The 13,632-nt window shown below is 38.2% G+C and overlaps 3 protein-coding genes across 3 annotated transcripts; 1 reads left to right on the top strand and 2 right to left on the bottom strand.

Moving 5' to 3' along the window:
- Positions 1–896: 896 nt before the first annotated feature.
- On the top strand, positions 897–3,150 carry LOC126610812 (transmembrane emp24 domain-containing protein p24beta2-like). The gene is made up of 5 exons (XM_050278947.1): positions 897–1,064; positions 1,192–1,421; positions 2,003–2,189; positions 2,284–2,391; positions 2,893–3,150. The coding sequence occupies exons 2-5, from the start codon at positions 1,200–1,202 to the stop codon at positions 3,024–3,026; spliced, it is 651 nt and encodes a 216-aa protein (XP_050134904.1). The 5' UTR covers positions 897–1,064; positions 1,192–1,199; the 3' UTR covers positions 3,027–3,150.
- A 428-nt stretch (positions 3,151–3,578) lies between these two features.
- Positions 3,579–6,530, bottom strand: LOC126610814 (protein NOI4-like). Its single transcript, XM_050278949.1, has 3 exons — positions 6,364–6,530; positions 4,977–5,159; positions 3,579–3,949 (listed from the first exon to the last, which is right to left on the bottom strand). Exons 1-3 carry the CDS (start codon positions 6,367–6,369, stop codon positions 3,914–3,916), a joined length of 225 nt encoding a protein of 74 aa, XP_050134906.1. The 5' UTR covers positions 6,370–6,530; the 3' UTR covers positions 3,579–3,913.
- A 2,272-nt stretch (positions 6,531–8,802) lies between these two features.
- LOC126610892 (acetyl-CoA acetyltransferase, cytosolic 1-like) lies at positions 8,803–13,336 on the bottom strand. Its single transcript, XM_050279044.1, has 14 exons — positions 13,180–13,336; positions 11,999–12,067; positions 11,776–11,874; positions 11,491–11,664; positions 11,273–11,378; positions 11,052–11,190; positions 10,819–10,962; positions 10,354–10,439; positions 10,038–10,137; positions 9,820–9,930; positions 9,689–9,730; positions 9,419–9,505; positions 9,114–9,225; positions 8,803–8,975 (listed from the first exon to the last, which is right to left on the bottom strand). The coding sequence occupies exons 2-13, from the start codon at positions 12,045–12,047 to the stop codon at positions 9,136–9,138; spliced, it is 1,227 nt and encodes a 408-aa protein (XP_050135001.1). The 5' UTR covers positions 12,048–12,067; positions 13,180–13,336; the 3' UTR covers positions 8,803–8,975; positions 9,114–9,135.
- Between the last annotated feature and the right edge of the window lie 296 nt (positions 13,337–13,632).

Below are 13,632 nucleotides of genomic sequence, written 5' to 3'. Positions count from 1 at the left end.
ATATTAAATAAGTTTATTTTTATTTTTATTACCGTTGCAAATTGGACGGCTCATTTTAAAGAGCCGTTGAGATCGAACGGACCGTGGGAAGCCACGTGGCTTCCCAACGGTAACTGAGACAGACTGCATCGCGGTCCCTTGGGGTTTGAAATTTGTTGGCTGACGCGCAGGTGAGGCGCACGCGCCTGACATAAAAAAATTAAAAAATGGGACTAGCGCTAGGCTGACATCACCCTACGTCAGGTCCACCTCGGGCTCGCAGGTTGGCGATTCCTCATAGGCCTGTTGCTCGGGCTTGCCCAGTCCCTCGGGCTCCCCACACTGGAAGGCTTCATCCAAGCTATCATGCCCTGTTGGGTCCACTGTCCCCCGAGCAGCAACCCACAGTGGAGTTGCTCTTAGCTTTTGCATAAATCCGTACTGCATTGTGGGACATAGTTTTGTAGCCGAATCTCACGTAGCATTGTAGCTTGACCCCAAATTAGAACCAAATCGCTCCTTTTTTTTGGGAAAATATTATCAAATCACTTGACTTACCAAAATAAATAGAAATAAAATAGGAAACTTTAACAAAAAGCTTTTATTACTGTTCATTTTTACGAAAAATCATATTTTTACACTAAAAAGTCAATCATGGTACTATTTACTTTACCAATTATTTTATCCTTATCGTTAAAACACAAAATTTTCAAACCATTTTCATTAATTTTCCAAAAAAATATTCTAAAAGAATGGCGGTATTTGATATCGCAGCCCACTCAAGTGAAATTCGTGCTTTTTTACACCTGGCAAAACATCATCCTATGTGGAGCGTTCCCATTGGCCAATGGGTCAAGCTATTGAATCACACCCCGCCTCGCTGGCTTAAGCTCATAAATGAAAACGAAACGACATCGTCCTTAGTGCTTTTATTCTGGTCTGGTTCAACAAGACGTGCCTGGTCCGACAGCCGAGTTCGAGTTCGAGTTTGAGTTCGAGTTCGGCACTTCCTAAATCCCAGTTCATCCTAAAATCCCAAAAACTTCAAACCTCCGCCAAATACAAAACTAGAACCTATTTCCGAGGTGATTTTTCACCTTCTTCTCGATCTGTGTATTTACATCTCGGAGTACCAATCTGGGTAACGATTATTTGTGACTAAAAACCCCCTGATTGTTGACTTTGTGTGCTGGAAATTTGACGGATTTGCAGGGAAGAAGATGGAGTTCTGGGGCGGAGGATACGTGTCCCTGAGTTTGGTGCTGGTGGGTTTTCTGGTTCTGTGCCGGTTCGAAGGGTCGTTAGGGTTGAGGTTCGTGATAGACAGGGAAGAGTGCTTTTCTCATGATGCAAAGTACATGGGAGACACGATTCACGTCTCTTTCGTGGTAATCAAAGTCGATTCGACCTGGCATTACACCGACGACGGCGTTGATCTCGTGGTATGAGTGAATACTATGATGTTTCATATGTGTTTATTTTTCCCAATTGTTTGATGTTTCAGAATTTTGTCTGTTTGATCTTGTTGTGGAGAAGATTTAATGGTTGTTGCTGATTTGTATTACTTTTTCTGCCTTGGCACAAAACCGAGCGCTGTGGCGATTTAGGATTCATATAGGGACCTCACTTAGTGGGATAAGGCTTGTTGTTGTTGGCAAGTTGAATTTTGATGCAAGATTAAGCTTGCGGGTTTTCATTTATGATTCGTTGGTTATAACTTATAAGAGGGTAAATAATATTTTTCCTTCGAAAACAGGGAGAAAGAACGGCGCATGTAGCTCTACCCGTTAAGATCATTCATGATATATCCTGTACATGAGGTCCTGTGTTTGCCCAATATCGATTGTATCAGAAAAAGAAATAAATAAAATGGTAGATTGAATAGAATGTCGTTATTGTTGGTTTATAAGACCGTCCCAATTGGTTTTTCGGTTAGGACATTGCTTTTTGGTTCAATGATGATGGTAGTGGTTCCTGTTTCTGAAATCTTTCTTATACTTGTGAACTATGTTGCCAATATCAGATAAAGGGACCTGGTGGTGAACAAATTCATGACATACGCGACAAGACAAGCGTGAAGTATGACTTTGTGGTTGAGAAGCAAGGTGTTCACCAGTTCTGCTTCACTAACAAGTCTCCTTACCACGAAACTATTGACTTTGATGTACATGCTGCTCACTTTACATACTATGACCAGCATGCTAAAGACGGTGAGAGGCCATTACTTGTTATTCCATTTCCGTTCTGGAGGAATCTTTTTTATAGCTGAATAATGATCATTGAATGTTATTTGAATTTATGCAGAGCATTTCACACCCTTGCTGGATCAGATACAAAAGTTGGAGGAAGCCCTCTACAACATCCAATTCGAACAACATTGGTTGGAAGCTGAGACTGACCGCCAGGCAATAGGTATTAATCTGAGGAACCGTCTTTTCTCTGTCAAATTTTAATTTATTTTCGTTAACAGAAGTTGGAGTCTCGCACTTGGTGCGATGGCAAGTGCCTTCGCCCATAAGCGGTAGGTCTCGGGTTCGAGACTTGGGAGCAGCCTCTCCATAAATGGGGGTAAGGCTAGCCGACATTCACCTCTCCCAGACCCTGCGTAAAGCGGCAGCCTTGTGCGCTGGGTACGACCTTTTAACAGAAGTTGGAGTCTCATGCATAGTTGGGTTGCATAAACGATTTTAAAAAGATTTGGGTATGATTTCAACTATAGTAATTCGAGGAGTACATCATTTTGCACTTGCATCTGCATGTCACTGTGTCACACACGGGCACACAAAGCTAAGGTCAAGTCATAAACGATATTTAAAAGTTATGAATACGACTTCAACTGTAGTACTTCAAGAAGTACATGATTTTGCACTCGCACACAAAGCGAAAGTCTTTTGATCTTGGATTTTCATGCAGTGAATGAAGGAATGAGCCGTAGAGCAACGCACAAGGCATTGATAGAATCAGCAGCACTTATTGGAGCTAGCTGCCTCCAGGTTTTTCTTTTGAAACGTTTGTTTGAACGCAAGCTTGGATCCTCTAGAGTTTAGATTAGTCGGTTGTCTACTTGCCTTCGGGTATTTACTGGTTGTACTATTAGAAAATGGAAAGAATGTTTATATACTGAAACCATTGGCTTGAGTTTTAATACTTTGAAGATGGTAGTTTTGCTTATTGCCTTGAGTTTTAATGGTAGCTTACATGTTTAACTGGAGATAGCAAGACCCAAGACACTTTGCTGTCAGTACTAACAGATTTTTGGATGCTTATTTGGGGGCCTTCCGTGATTGCTTGTGTAGGAAGTACTTTTTATAAGCACGTTTGCTATGAGCACTAGTGATGAAATAGAAATTTCTCTTTCGGGGAGATGCCCGAGTGGTTGATAGCTTTGGCCTTGAAAATAGGTGTTGATTGAAACGATACCACGCAATTCAGTTTTGTGGTGCATCCATTGAAAATTCTGTAGATCTTGAGTTCATCTCCGACCGAAAAATGGATCACTGAATCGTAAAAGCTTGGAACTTCCCAACTCAGAGAGATTTCCAGGGGAAAGACGGTTTCGTAAAAGAAAATCCAAAGTTTCACAGTGCACAAAAATGCAGTTAAACACGAACGAAACTCAAATTGAATCGATAACAGGAAACAAACAGTCACGATTATTTCAGTATCAAGCATTGATTCAAGAAGAGGAAGCTGCAAATACAGTTCACCAGTTTACATAAACATAAAACAGTAGCATTTTTCAACCATTCATCTCCCAAAACGAGCCCAGAATTTCTACCAATGTTCAGAAGGACAGCAAACAGATTCCAGCGGGACCAATCATGGCTTCTGAACACATGAACACAGCTCCAGTCTTCTGGAATATATATCGTCATGGGGGGCATAGATACGTAGTAATATCTTCTGTAAAATTTATGACATGGTACGTGCCTCCTCATGACTCCGCACGCAAGCAGCAAAACCATTTTTTCTACACATCAAAGCACGAAAAGCATAAAAAATCCAACCATTATATTTTCGAAGCTATCATCTTTTTCTTCATCACATTAGGGTTAGGGTGGCTTAAGTTCAACTGGCAGCATTCTTTTCCTTTTCCCTCTTTCTTTTTCTTTTTTGGTGCCAGCTTAGTTGGACATCATTCAACAAAGCAAGATTCGTGCTTTACCAAAATCAGGATGTTAAATTTTTGCGAGCGAAAAGATAAAAATATGAAACAGACAGGTTTATAAAATCAACGGGTGCCACCAGAGTGAGGACAGCAAAAGAGAAATTTGTTTAAGATGGTTCAGTGAGGGTGAATGCAGACATTTTCAAAGTTGAGAGAATAAAAGTTGCACGTAACAAAAACTAATTAGACAGGAAAAGAGTAAGTGCTAAGGCGATTTGGCGATCTGATTGAGAAGTATTATGCATTATCCACGGGCATGTATAACAAAGATTTATAACTAGCCCTAAGCTTGGATTAGGAAATTGTCAAGTCGTATTGAGGTCACTTGCAGTTCACTACTATGAATGAAGAATATTGTGTATATTGTGAAACCACAAAGGGATAATTTCCCAGTTGCACATAGATTGGTTGGGAAAATAAGAACTACTCAGCACCCAAAAAATCCAAATTTTAAGAGGGAAACAAAGCATGTTGAGAAGAATTCAGAGAAATCCAAATATGAAGTTGGAAGTGATAAAAATGCAATTTCCTGGGAGGAAAAAAAAGGGTAGTTAATCATATTTTGAGTTTGAGCAATCTAATTTTGAAATTAAAGTATTAAATGCAAACTTAGTCACATGCAAAATGTGATGCAAAAGATGTAAAGATTCCAATGTACTGTGCATCCAAAGCTCATAATGGTCCAAGTAATTCTTCTATGTTCTCAACCTAAACCACCCTTTAGGCTTTAGGGAAAGATATGACTATGTAATACAGACAGCGTCAAGTATAAAAGAGATAAAGGCGTTCCAAAGTGCGGAGAACTATAAGGTCAGCGAATCCAACTTACAGATGGAGGCTTTCCGAGAACTGCTTCATGCTTGTACGTGCGATCCTCCTTTGATGGTGAGTCAGGTCTGCCACCTGTCTTCTTCTCAGTCCTAGCCTTGTTGAAGATTACAGTGAATCCCTCAGCTGATGCTGGATCATTGACATCCCATTCACCAAATTTTGGCAACGGTACACCCTTTTCCTGTGGATTTACATAATTTTGATTAAGGGAATCAATCATCTATAGTCAATGCATACCAAATTGAGATGTATAAATAACACAATTGTGTACAAAGTTCAATGATTCATATGTTCTTGCATGAAATTATTTAGGCAAACAAAATCTTAGTAACGAAGATGATTAAGATTAAGGTGAAGGCTGTCTCCCACGCATCAGCAGAAAAACAACTTATGAATCCTACCGTATCCTCAATCCTACTGCATAAGAATACAACACCAAGATATATAAAGTAATATGTATTCATGAATTGGTTTACAAACACCGATGCCTGTAAATTATTCTTCAATATGAAGGTATTCCGAAAAGAAGAAGAGGTTCGAAATTCGACAAGCTTGTAAGAGATCTACTATCAACTCGATACATGCCTAAAATGAACAGAAAGAAATCTTCTTTTTGTAAAGTCAGATTGGGTGACACTATAACTACTACACAGGACACTACGTAATAGTCCATTGTAAGGACAGTCAAGTGCACCAAACTCCGACCATTGAACCATTCGACCATTCTGAGTATTGACCTGCAACTAAGCAACAGAACAAACCTTACCCATTGAGCTAGGCTCACCTTCAGGTAAGAACCCATTGTAAGTTTTTAACATCTACAACAACAACAACAAAGCCTTATCTCACTAAGTGGGGTCAGCTGTTTGAATCCCATCAACCCACTAAACTACACTTGACCATTCAACACAACAGACACAGAGAAAGTTTTGCACACAAGTTAGCAATCAGATAAGTTGCTTATCGGTCGAAGCCGAATCTACTGACATACAACGTCCAATTTGATTCCCAAATACTCAAAAGTCTGGTTGGTATAAACCAAACAAGAAGCTAAAAATACAAACTTTTATCTAAAAAATATAAAAATCCAGAAAGCAAAAGTGACACCAGATAGCAAACACCAGCTAGATACATGATATTCATACAGAACAAGCTTCTGCTGAAAAATTAGAAACCAGAAGGATGAAATGACAGCAGAAAGCATCGGACGAAGGACAATACAGTAATTTCAAGTCCACCACCAAGCTGGAGCTGGAAACGAATCGAATCGCTCCACAAACAAAACTCAGAGTCTCAGATCAAACACAGAACCACACGCATACATACACCGATACAAATTCAATAACTAAATTAAAAGGCAAAAAGAGAGAGACTAGCTTGCATACCCCCATGACTTCTGCTTCGAGATTTCTGAGAGTAGCGACGAAAAACGGCGAGTGATTTGCTCTGGTTGTAGGGATTTGAGGTGGTGGGGTCTGAATAATAAAGGTGGTGAGGAATGAGATAATGATGGATTGATGAGTCTTGATTTTTTCTGGTGGGGTTGGAATAGATGATATCGAAAATATTGAGATTCAAAAATATGGAAATTTTGATGAAAATATTGAGATATTATTGATATTGATAAAAATCATGAAAATTGTAAGAAAAACTTGGAAATTTTTATTGAAACTTTGGAGAATGTTTATTTAGTCAATTATCTATTAGTTTATAAAAAAAATTAGAAGGAAAAGCATTACATGATGGATTTAACTGATTTAAGTTGATTATACAGCGAGCTGACAAACACTGTGGGTGTAGAAAATATGTAGTAATTAATGAAAAAAAGATTAAACACACCATAATTATTTATATATAATGATTTACTACAATATTTTACACTTTATACATTGCATAGTAAGATACTTGAGTGATTTAGTACCACATAAAGTTCCTATGAGGTTCAAAATTTTCATTATCTTCATCATCTCTATGTATAGAGTAAGTTTATTGTGAATAGTATTAATCAAATGATAAATCTATAAAATAGTTTTGCATGTAATTGTTAACATGCCACTCATATAAATATAAATATTTTAACATATTATCACTAAAACATAAGTGATATATTGTGGTTAAGGTGTTGAAGGAGTAAAATGGGAGCGGTTCAAATCATCCCCTTTGTGTTTTTTTTTCCTCCCTTTTTTTCTTCTTTAGAGAGCGGGGGGAGGGGTGGGGGGAAGAGAGAGGCCCTTTTTTTTTCTTCTTTTTCCTTTTTTTTTTCCTTCCTTTACATCGATATTTTCGATATTTTAGCGACAATATCGATGATAATTTTCCTTTTTTTGGGGTGGGGGGAAGAGAGAAGCCCCTTTTTACTTCTTTTTCCTTTTTTTTTCCTTCCTTTACATCGATATTTTCGATATTTTAGCGACAATATCAACGATAATTTTCCTTTTTTTTTTCCTTCCTTTACATGGATATGTTCCGAAATATCCGTAATTCGAAAAAACATAAATATCCTCGATATTTCGTCGATATTATCGATATTTCAGACTATGGTTGGAAGAGAGAGAGAGAGAGAGAGAGAGAGAGAGAGGGGGAGGGAGGAGGGAGGAGGGAGGGGGGAGGGGGGAGGGGGGAGGGTGGGGGGGGGGGGGAAGAGAGAGGCCCTTTTTTTCTTTTTTTTTCCTTTTTTTTTGCTTCCTTTACATCGATATTTTCGATATTTTAGCGACATTACACCGATATTTTCCGATATTATCGATATTTGTACGATATGTACATGGATATGTTCCGAAATATCTATAATTCGAAAAAACCGAAATATCCTCGATATTTCGTCGATATTATCGATATTTCAGACTATGGTTGGGAGACAGGGAGAGAGAGAGAGAGAGAGAGGGGAGGGGGGAGGGGGGAGGGGGGAGGGGGGAGGGGTGGGGGAAGAGAGAGGAGGCCGTGGGATTGAGTGTGAAGTGGGCCATTGGATGGATGTGGTTAATGGGGGCCCACCATTTGAAGAACCAATTAGACGGTGTGTGGTGCTTCCGGCTATGCATCCCATACAGCTTTTGTCTGCACCCCACGACTGTATTGACTATATTACCCTCTCCCTCAAGAATATACTAATAAAAATGTTGTTTTGAAATCATTAAGTACTACGATCTGATGGTATTCCTCTTCACTTTGAAGTGAGAGGTCTTAAGTTTGAATCTCGTAGATGACGAATTTAATATCAAATTAGGCTCTTCATTGTGTGGCTTAGCTAAACTCCCTATCCTCTTAGTGTAAAAATAATATATTGTTTTGAAAAGAAAAAAAAGTTAAAAATTGAAAAACAAAAGTGGTGTGAATGTTCATTGCATTTATTCATTTTCATATAAAATAATAGACAAATCGAATGGCTAAAACACATATTACATTGAAGTCGCATTTGGATATTTGCGGGACAATTTTCATAATTTGATAATTCATCAACTACATTACAGCAATAGTCAGCCACAAATTACAATTAAAAATCGAATTCATCACAAATATGTATTATTCTCATATTTATGTGAGTTAAACTTGAAGAATTATTCCAACAAAATAGACGCAACTATCCATGCAATTATTGACAAAATATAAACTCATGGTCCTCTCATATCATAAAAGATAAAAAATAATTTACGTATACCGCATGTCCGTATTTCGACTTTCCCTTTCAATTTTGTTCGTACAGGCCATTAGCTCCACATTATTGCTCAGTACCAAGCATCCAAGTATCCAACCCAATACAACATTTAAGCAATTGAGAGAGAGAGAGAGAGAGAGAGAGAGAGAGAGAGAGAGAGAGAGAGGAATGGTGAAACTGAACTGTATTGGGAATATACTTCTACAATCTAAACACCTTCTGTAATTTATTGGGGAAGCAAATCAAATACAACGAAGGGGAAGAAAAAATGCACAACAGGGAACTTTGCTAGTGGCAGTTTCATCTCTCACACCAACAAGGTCCGACCTCGGCCATTCTGACCTGAAACACAAGTCATGTATACTGATAAGCGAACTGACATCGACATTCAGAGGATACAAATCAAGTATATGAAAAACTCTTGTTTCGCACAAGAGCAAGACCACCAAGCTAAAATTACATGGAACATGCGACACTTACCAGTTATCGACTTGAAAGTGGCTTACAAAAGCTCCAAAACAAGGGCAGATGCACCTCCTCCACCGTTGCAAATACCAGCAGCACCGTATTTCCCGTTCTTCTGCTTCAGTACCTACAATAGGATTGCACTCTGAATAAGGGGTTTGAAAGAAAAAGATATCGTTCGATGGTAAATAATTCCAGGTAAGCTACAACGGAAAGGAGAGGTGCGGGAGAGTAGCAGCAAAAAAGTAAATCAGAGCCTATTCATTCTTAAAGTTTAACATATTCTCTTTTAGTTTAATAGAATAGGAAGCGAAATGTACCCCTAAAAGGGTGACCAAGATACGAGCTCCACTGCAACCAAGAGGATGTCCCAATGCTACAGCTCCACCATGCACATTAACTTTTTCCTGAAATCAGAACAGAAAATGAGTTAAGGAACAAATGCGGATTCCTATGCTGGTAAAAGCCCGACAGAAGGAGTTGAGACTGCTTCATTAAACAAAAATTAAATTTGATTCATTCTAAGCATTCGGTCGGGGAGAGAGAGAGAGAGAGAGAGAGAGAGAGAGAGAGAGAGAGAGAGAACTCACTGGGTTAAGTCCAAGAAGTTTCTGATTTGCAAGAGCCACAACCTGTACACAGAAAATCGGTCCAATTAATATTCGCAGCCTTGGGATGCTTTACCCTATTTTAAAGATTGCCACAAATTATGATAGCTTACAGCAAACGCTTCATTAATTTCATAGAAGTCAATTTGAGAAGCTTCCAACCCAGCATTTGAAATAGCTTTTGGAATCGCAAGAGCCGGAGCTGTTGTAAATAGTTCTGGTGCCTGTGCAGTCAATCTCATGTAAGCGTAGTGGTATGAATGATATGAAAACAAAAATGCACTTTAAAGCTCTACAATCTTGTTCAGATATATAAAAACTTCTACAGTACCTGAGCAGCATCGGCGAATCCACTGATCTTTGCAATCACTTGTAGCCCAAGCTTTAATACCTTTTCTCCACTTGCTAAAACTAATGCTGCAGCACCATCACTGTTGATGAAAGGAGTTTCAAATTTCAGAAAAACTAGCATTGTAAAGACTTATGAAAACAAAAATGAAGGTGGTTCCATCAATTTAAAATCAAACCAATTACAAGTTAAGAAGTGACTTTTGTGCTAATTCAAGTAAACGAATATTAACATTAAATAATTAGATGAAGGTGATTAAATATCAATCATTTAACAGAAACATATACAAACTAATAACCTGATACTAGAAGCATTTCCGGCAGTAACAGAACCTCCACTCTCCTTAAAACTTGGTCGGAGCTTCCGCAATTTGGCAGCGTCAAACTGACATGATAGCAAAGCAAACAATAAGGACGTCTGAGATGGGTAAACTCACGTAATGTGATTCAGATACATCCTAGACTCTGAGTATATGGTATATTTATTACAATCACTTGGCAACATTAGATAATAGACTGGAACTCAAAAATAGTTTGTAGAATGCACTTCCCCACCCCGTCTTCCTCTCTATGCAAATAAAAACGCTGGCTAAACAAACTGCAAATGATAAAAATGAGATATCTCGACTGTGAAGCATCAAAACTATCTACTCTAGAAACTGCATTCCAGTTAGCAGGGGACACCTGATGGACATTTTATATTGTGCAAGAAAAACATAGATATGCCTACGTGTCTGACTGATACAAACATGATTAATTATTACCTTGCCTAGACCTTCATCCTTATCAACAATTGTTGATGGCCTTCCCCTTCCTCCAGAAACTTCAACCGGAACAATTTCCCATGAAAAGGCATCACAGCCTTGGGCAGCAATACCACGCTCGAAGCTCTGAACAGCAAAGTTATCCTGCAGTGGTCACAAACAAATATATGAATAACCTTGAATAATGGTATGCGCTACAGTATTTAAAATGCACAAAAGGGCTTATATATTACCTGCTCCTCCCTTGTCACTGAATGCTGCTCAGCACATAATTCAGCGCACACTCCCATGCCATAATCATTGTAGACATCCCACAAACCGTCCTTCAGCATTCCATCAACAAGAGAATCATGTCCAAGTCGAGAACCCTTCCTGCATTTTTTTGTATCAAATCAGTGCCTGTCAAAGTTTCATTTAAAGTTTAAAAGAGTTGTGAATCAGAAGAAGTATTAACCTTGCTTCGGCAAAATACTTGGGCACATTAGACATGCTTTCCATGCCACCAGCCACAACAACGTCATTGATACCCAACTGAATGCTCTGTGCTGCGAGCATAGTAGCTGCAATCATCGAAATTAAATTTGTGTTATTCTAATGTCACCTTTTTTCCTGCGGAAAAACAAATATCGTCGCCTAAAAACAAAAACAGATTCTAAAAAATGGGTGTTGCACCTTTCAACCCTGATGCGCAGACTTTGTTAACAGTGGTACAGATCACTGAATTAGGGAGTCCTGCACCTAGTGCAGCTTGTCTAGCAGGGGCCTGCCCCAAGTTTGCACTGAGAACATTGCCGAAGAAAACTTCTTCTACAAGTGCTGGATCAACATTTGCCCTCTTGAGAGCAGCTGCAGGTTGACATAAAACAATATGTAAAATCAGTCGATGCTACCTACTAAAACTTAAAAAACTAAAAACCGTGAAATAATATCCACTTAAGTAGGAGATATTGTGCTCACCCCCAATAGCTATAGACCCAAGCTTGGTGGCAGGTACAGATGAAAGTGCACCCAGAAAACCACCCATTGGTGTTCTTGCAACACCAACAATGTAAACATCTGCATTTGAATCAATAATATTAACCATAGAAAAAAAATTTGAAACTTAGATATTCTACTGCAGCGCCTTCACCACATAACCAACAAATTTAGAAAAACATTTAAAAGAAGGGGAAATAAATACCTCTCGGCTTGATTGAATCAGAACATGCTTCTGCTGCAACTGGAGCCATTGATACAAGCAAATGGAAATCTGCAATAATTACACGGTACTTGGTTAGTGAATCAAACAGAGGAACGAAACTGAATACGTGACAGAGTACTATGTCGAATTACAAGTAGAACAAAGCGAAGGCTCAAAATAAACCATCAAATGTTCAAAATTTAGAGGGAAAATTGAAAAGTGCTTTTTATTTTCGTTTTACCCCAATTAAATTCTGTTGGTGGACTTTTTAAGCTTCATTTAAAAAAAGAAACAAACGGCTTTGCCTTTTATTTTCTTTTTATCCAACTAATCAAAACGCACGTTTAGGCTATAAAAATAAGGAAAACTAATGAAAAATGTTTGAAAACTTTGAATTTTAACGATAAGGACAAAATAAAGGGTAAATTGAATAATACTAGATTGACTTTTTAGAGTAAAAATATGATTTTTCGTTAAAATAAACAGTACCGAAAGCTTTTCGTTAAAGTTCCAATAAAAATAAGGAAAAATTGCGTGGCTTCTTCTTCTTCGCGAAGCCTGGACCAGAACCAAACAGAAACGTCGTCGTTGTCGAGGTAAAATTTTCGGTAACTCATTTTCGTCTATAACATCGCCGATTCAGCCGATATTTCCGATATTTCTAGCGATAATCGCTGAATTCGGAGATATGGGGTGAAAAAATAAGCTTCAAACACACACACACCTTTTCCATGTCGAGGGCTCAAAATTCCGATATATCCAGCAAATTTCGGCCATTTTAACGATATATAGATTAAACATTCTGGAAAATCGTATAAAAAAAGTTATCCAATTCCATTTCACACAAAACTAGAAGAGAACCCAGTTTCCATTTTCCCATAATCAATGCCAAGTTCAATTTTTTTCTCAGGAAACAAACAGAAAGTGAGTTGTTTTTCGATCAGAGCTAGATCTATCATAAGCAAACAAACAAAGCATGCAAAAAATCACTATAATTCTACAAAATTATCGAAATTCTCGACTAAATCACAGATCCTAATCAATCGAACGATGCAAATGCTAAGAAAAACAAACAGTGTAAAGAACGATCGCACTCTATCCATCGGATGGATGAATCGAGTGAGTGGTGAGCTGAGTGAGAGAGAAAAATCGAGAACGAGAAAGAGAGAGAGAATTGTTACCTTTTGGGTTAGGGGTGTTGGTGGGAGGAAGAAGACAACTGACTGGCAAGTCTCTCTGGATTGGAGTTGGTCAGCTGCAAATGCAAAAGCACGGCTCGCCTGTTATTAAATAGCGGGGGAGAGCGCTCGCGAGCACGAATGGTTATAAAATGAAATTATCAAAATGCCCCTGAACAATGAAGATCCGCTTTAATAATTTTTTTCTTTCTTTTTTATTTTCGTCTTTTTGATTTGATGTGTATTATGTACTACTTTCCGGATTTAGATCTCATCTGGATCTAAATTGCAAGGATTCTATTCTCACATCTTAATCATTCATTATGTATTATGTGGTTGCAAATTATTTGATTTTTTTATTTACAATCACCCACATCTTAATCATTCATTGTATATTATGTGGTTACAAATTATTTGATTTTTTTTATTTACAATTAAACGTAAATAGTACCTGAC

Source organism: Malus sylvestris, chromosome 17 (assembly GCF_916048215.2).
Source record: "Malus sylvestris chromosome 17, drMalSylv7.2, whole genome shotgun sequence".
NCBI lineage: Eukaryota > Viridiplantae > Streptophyta > Magnoliopsida > Rosales > Rosaceae > Malus > Malus sylvestris.
Note: the sequence above shows the minus strand (reverse complement) of the source record. Positions and strands in the feature narration are given on the sequence as shown.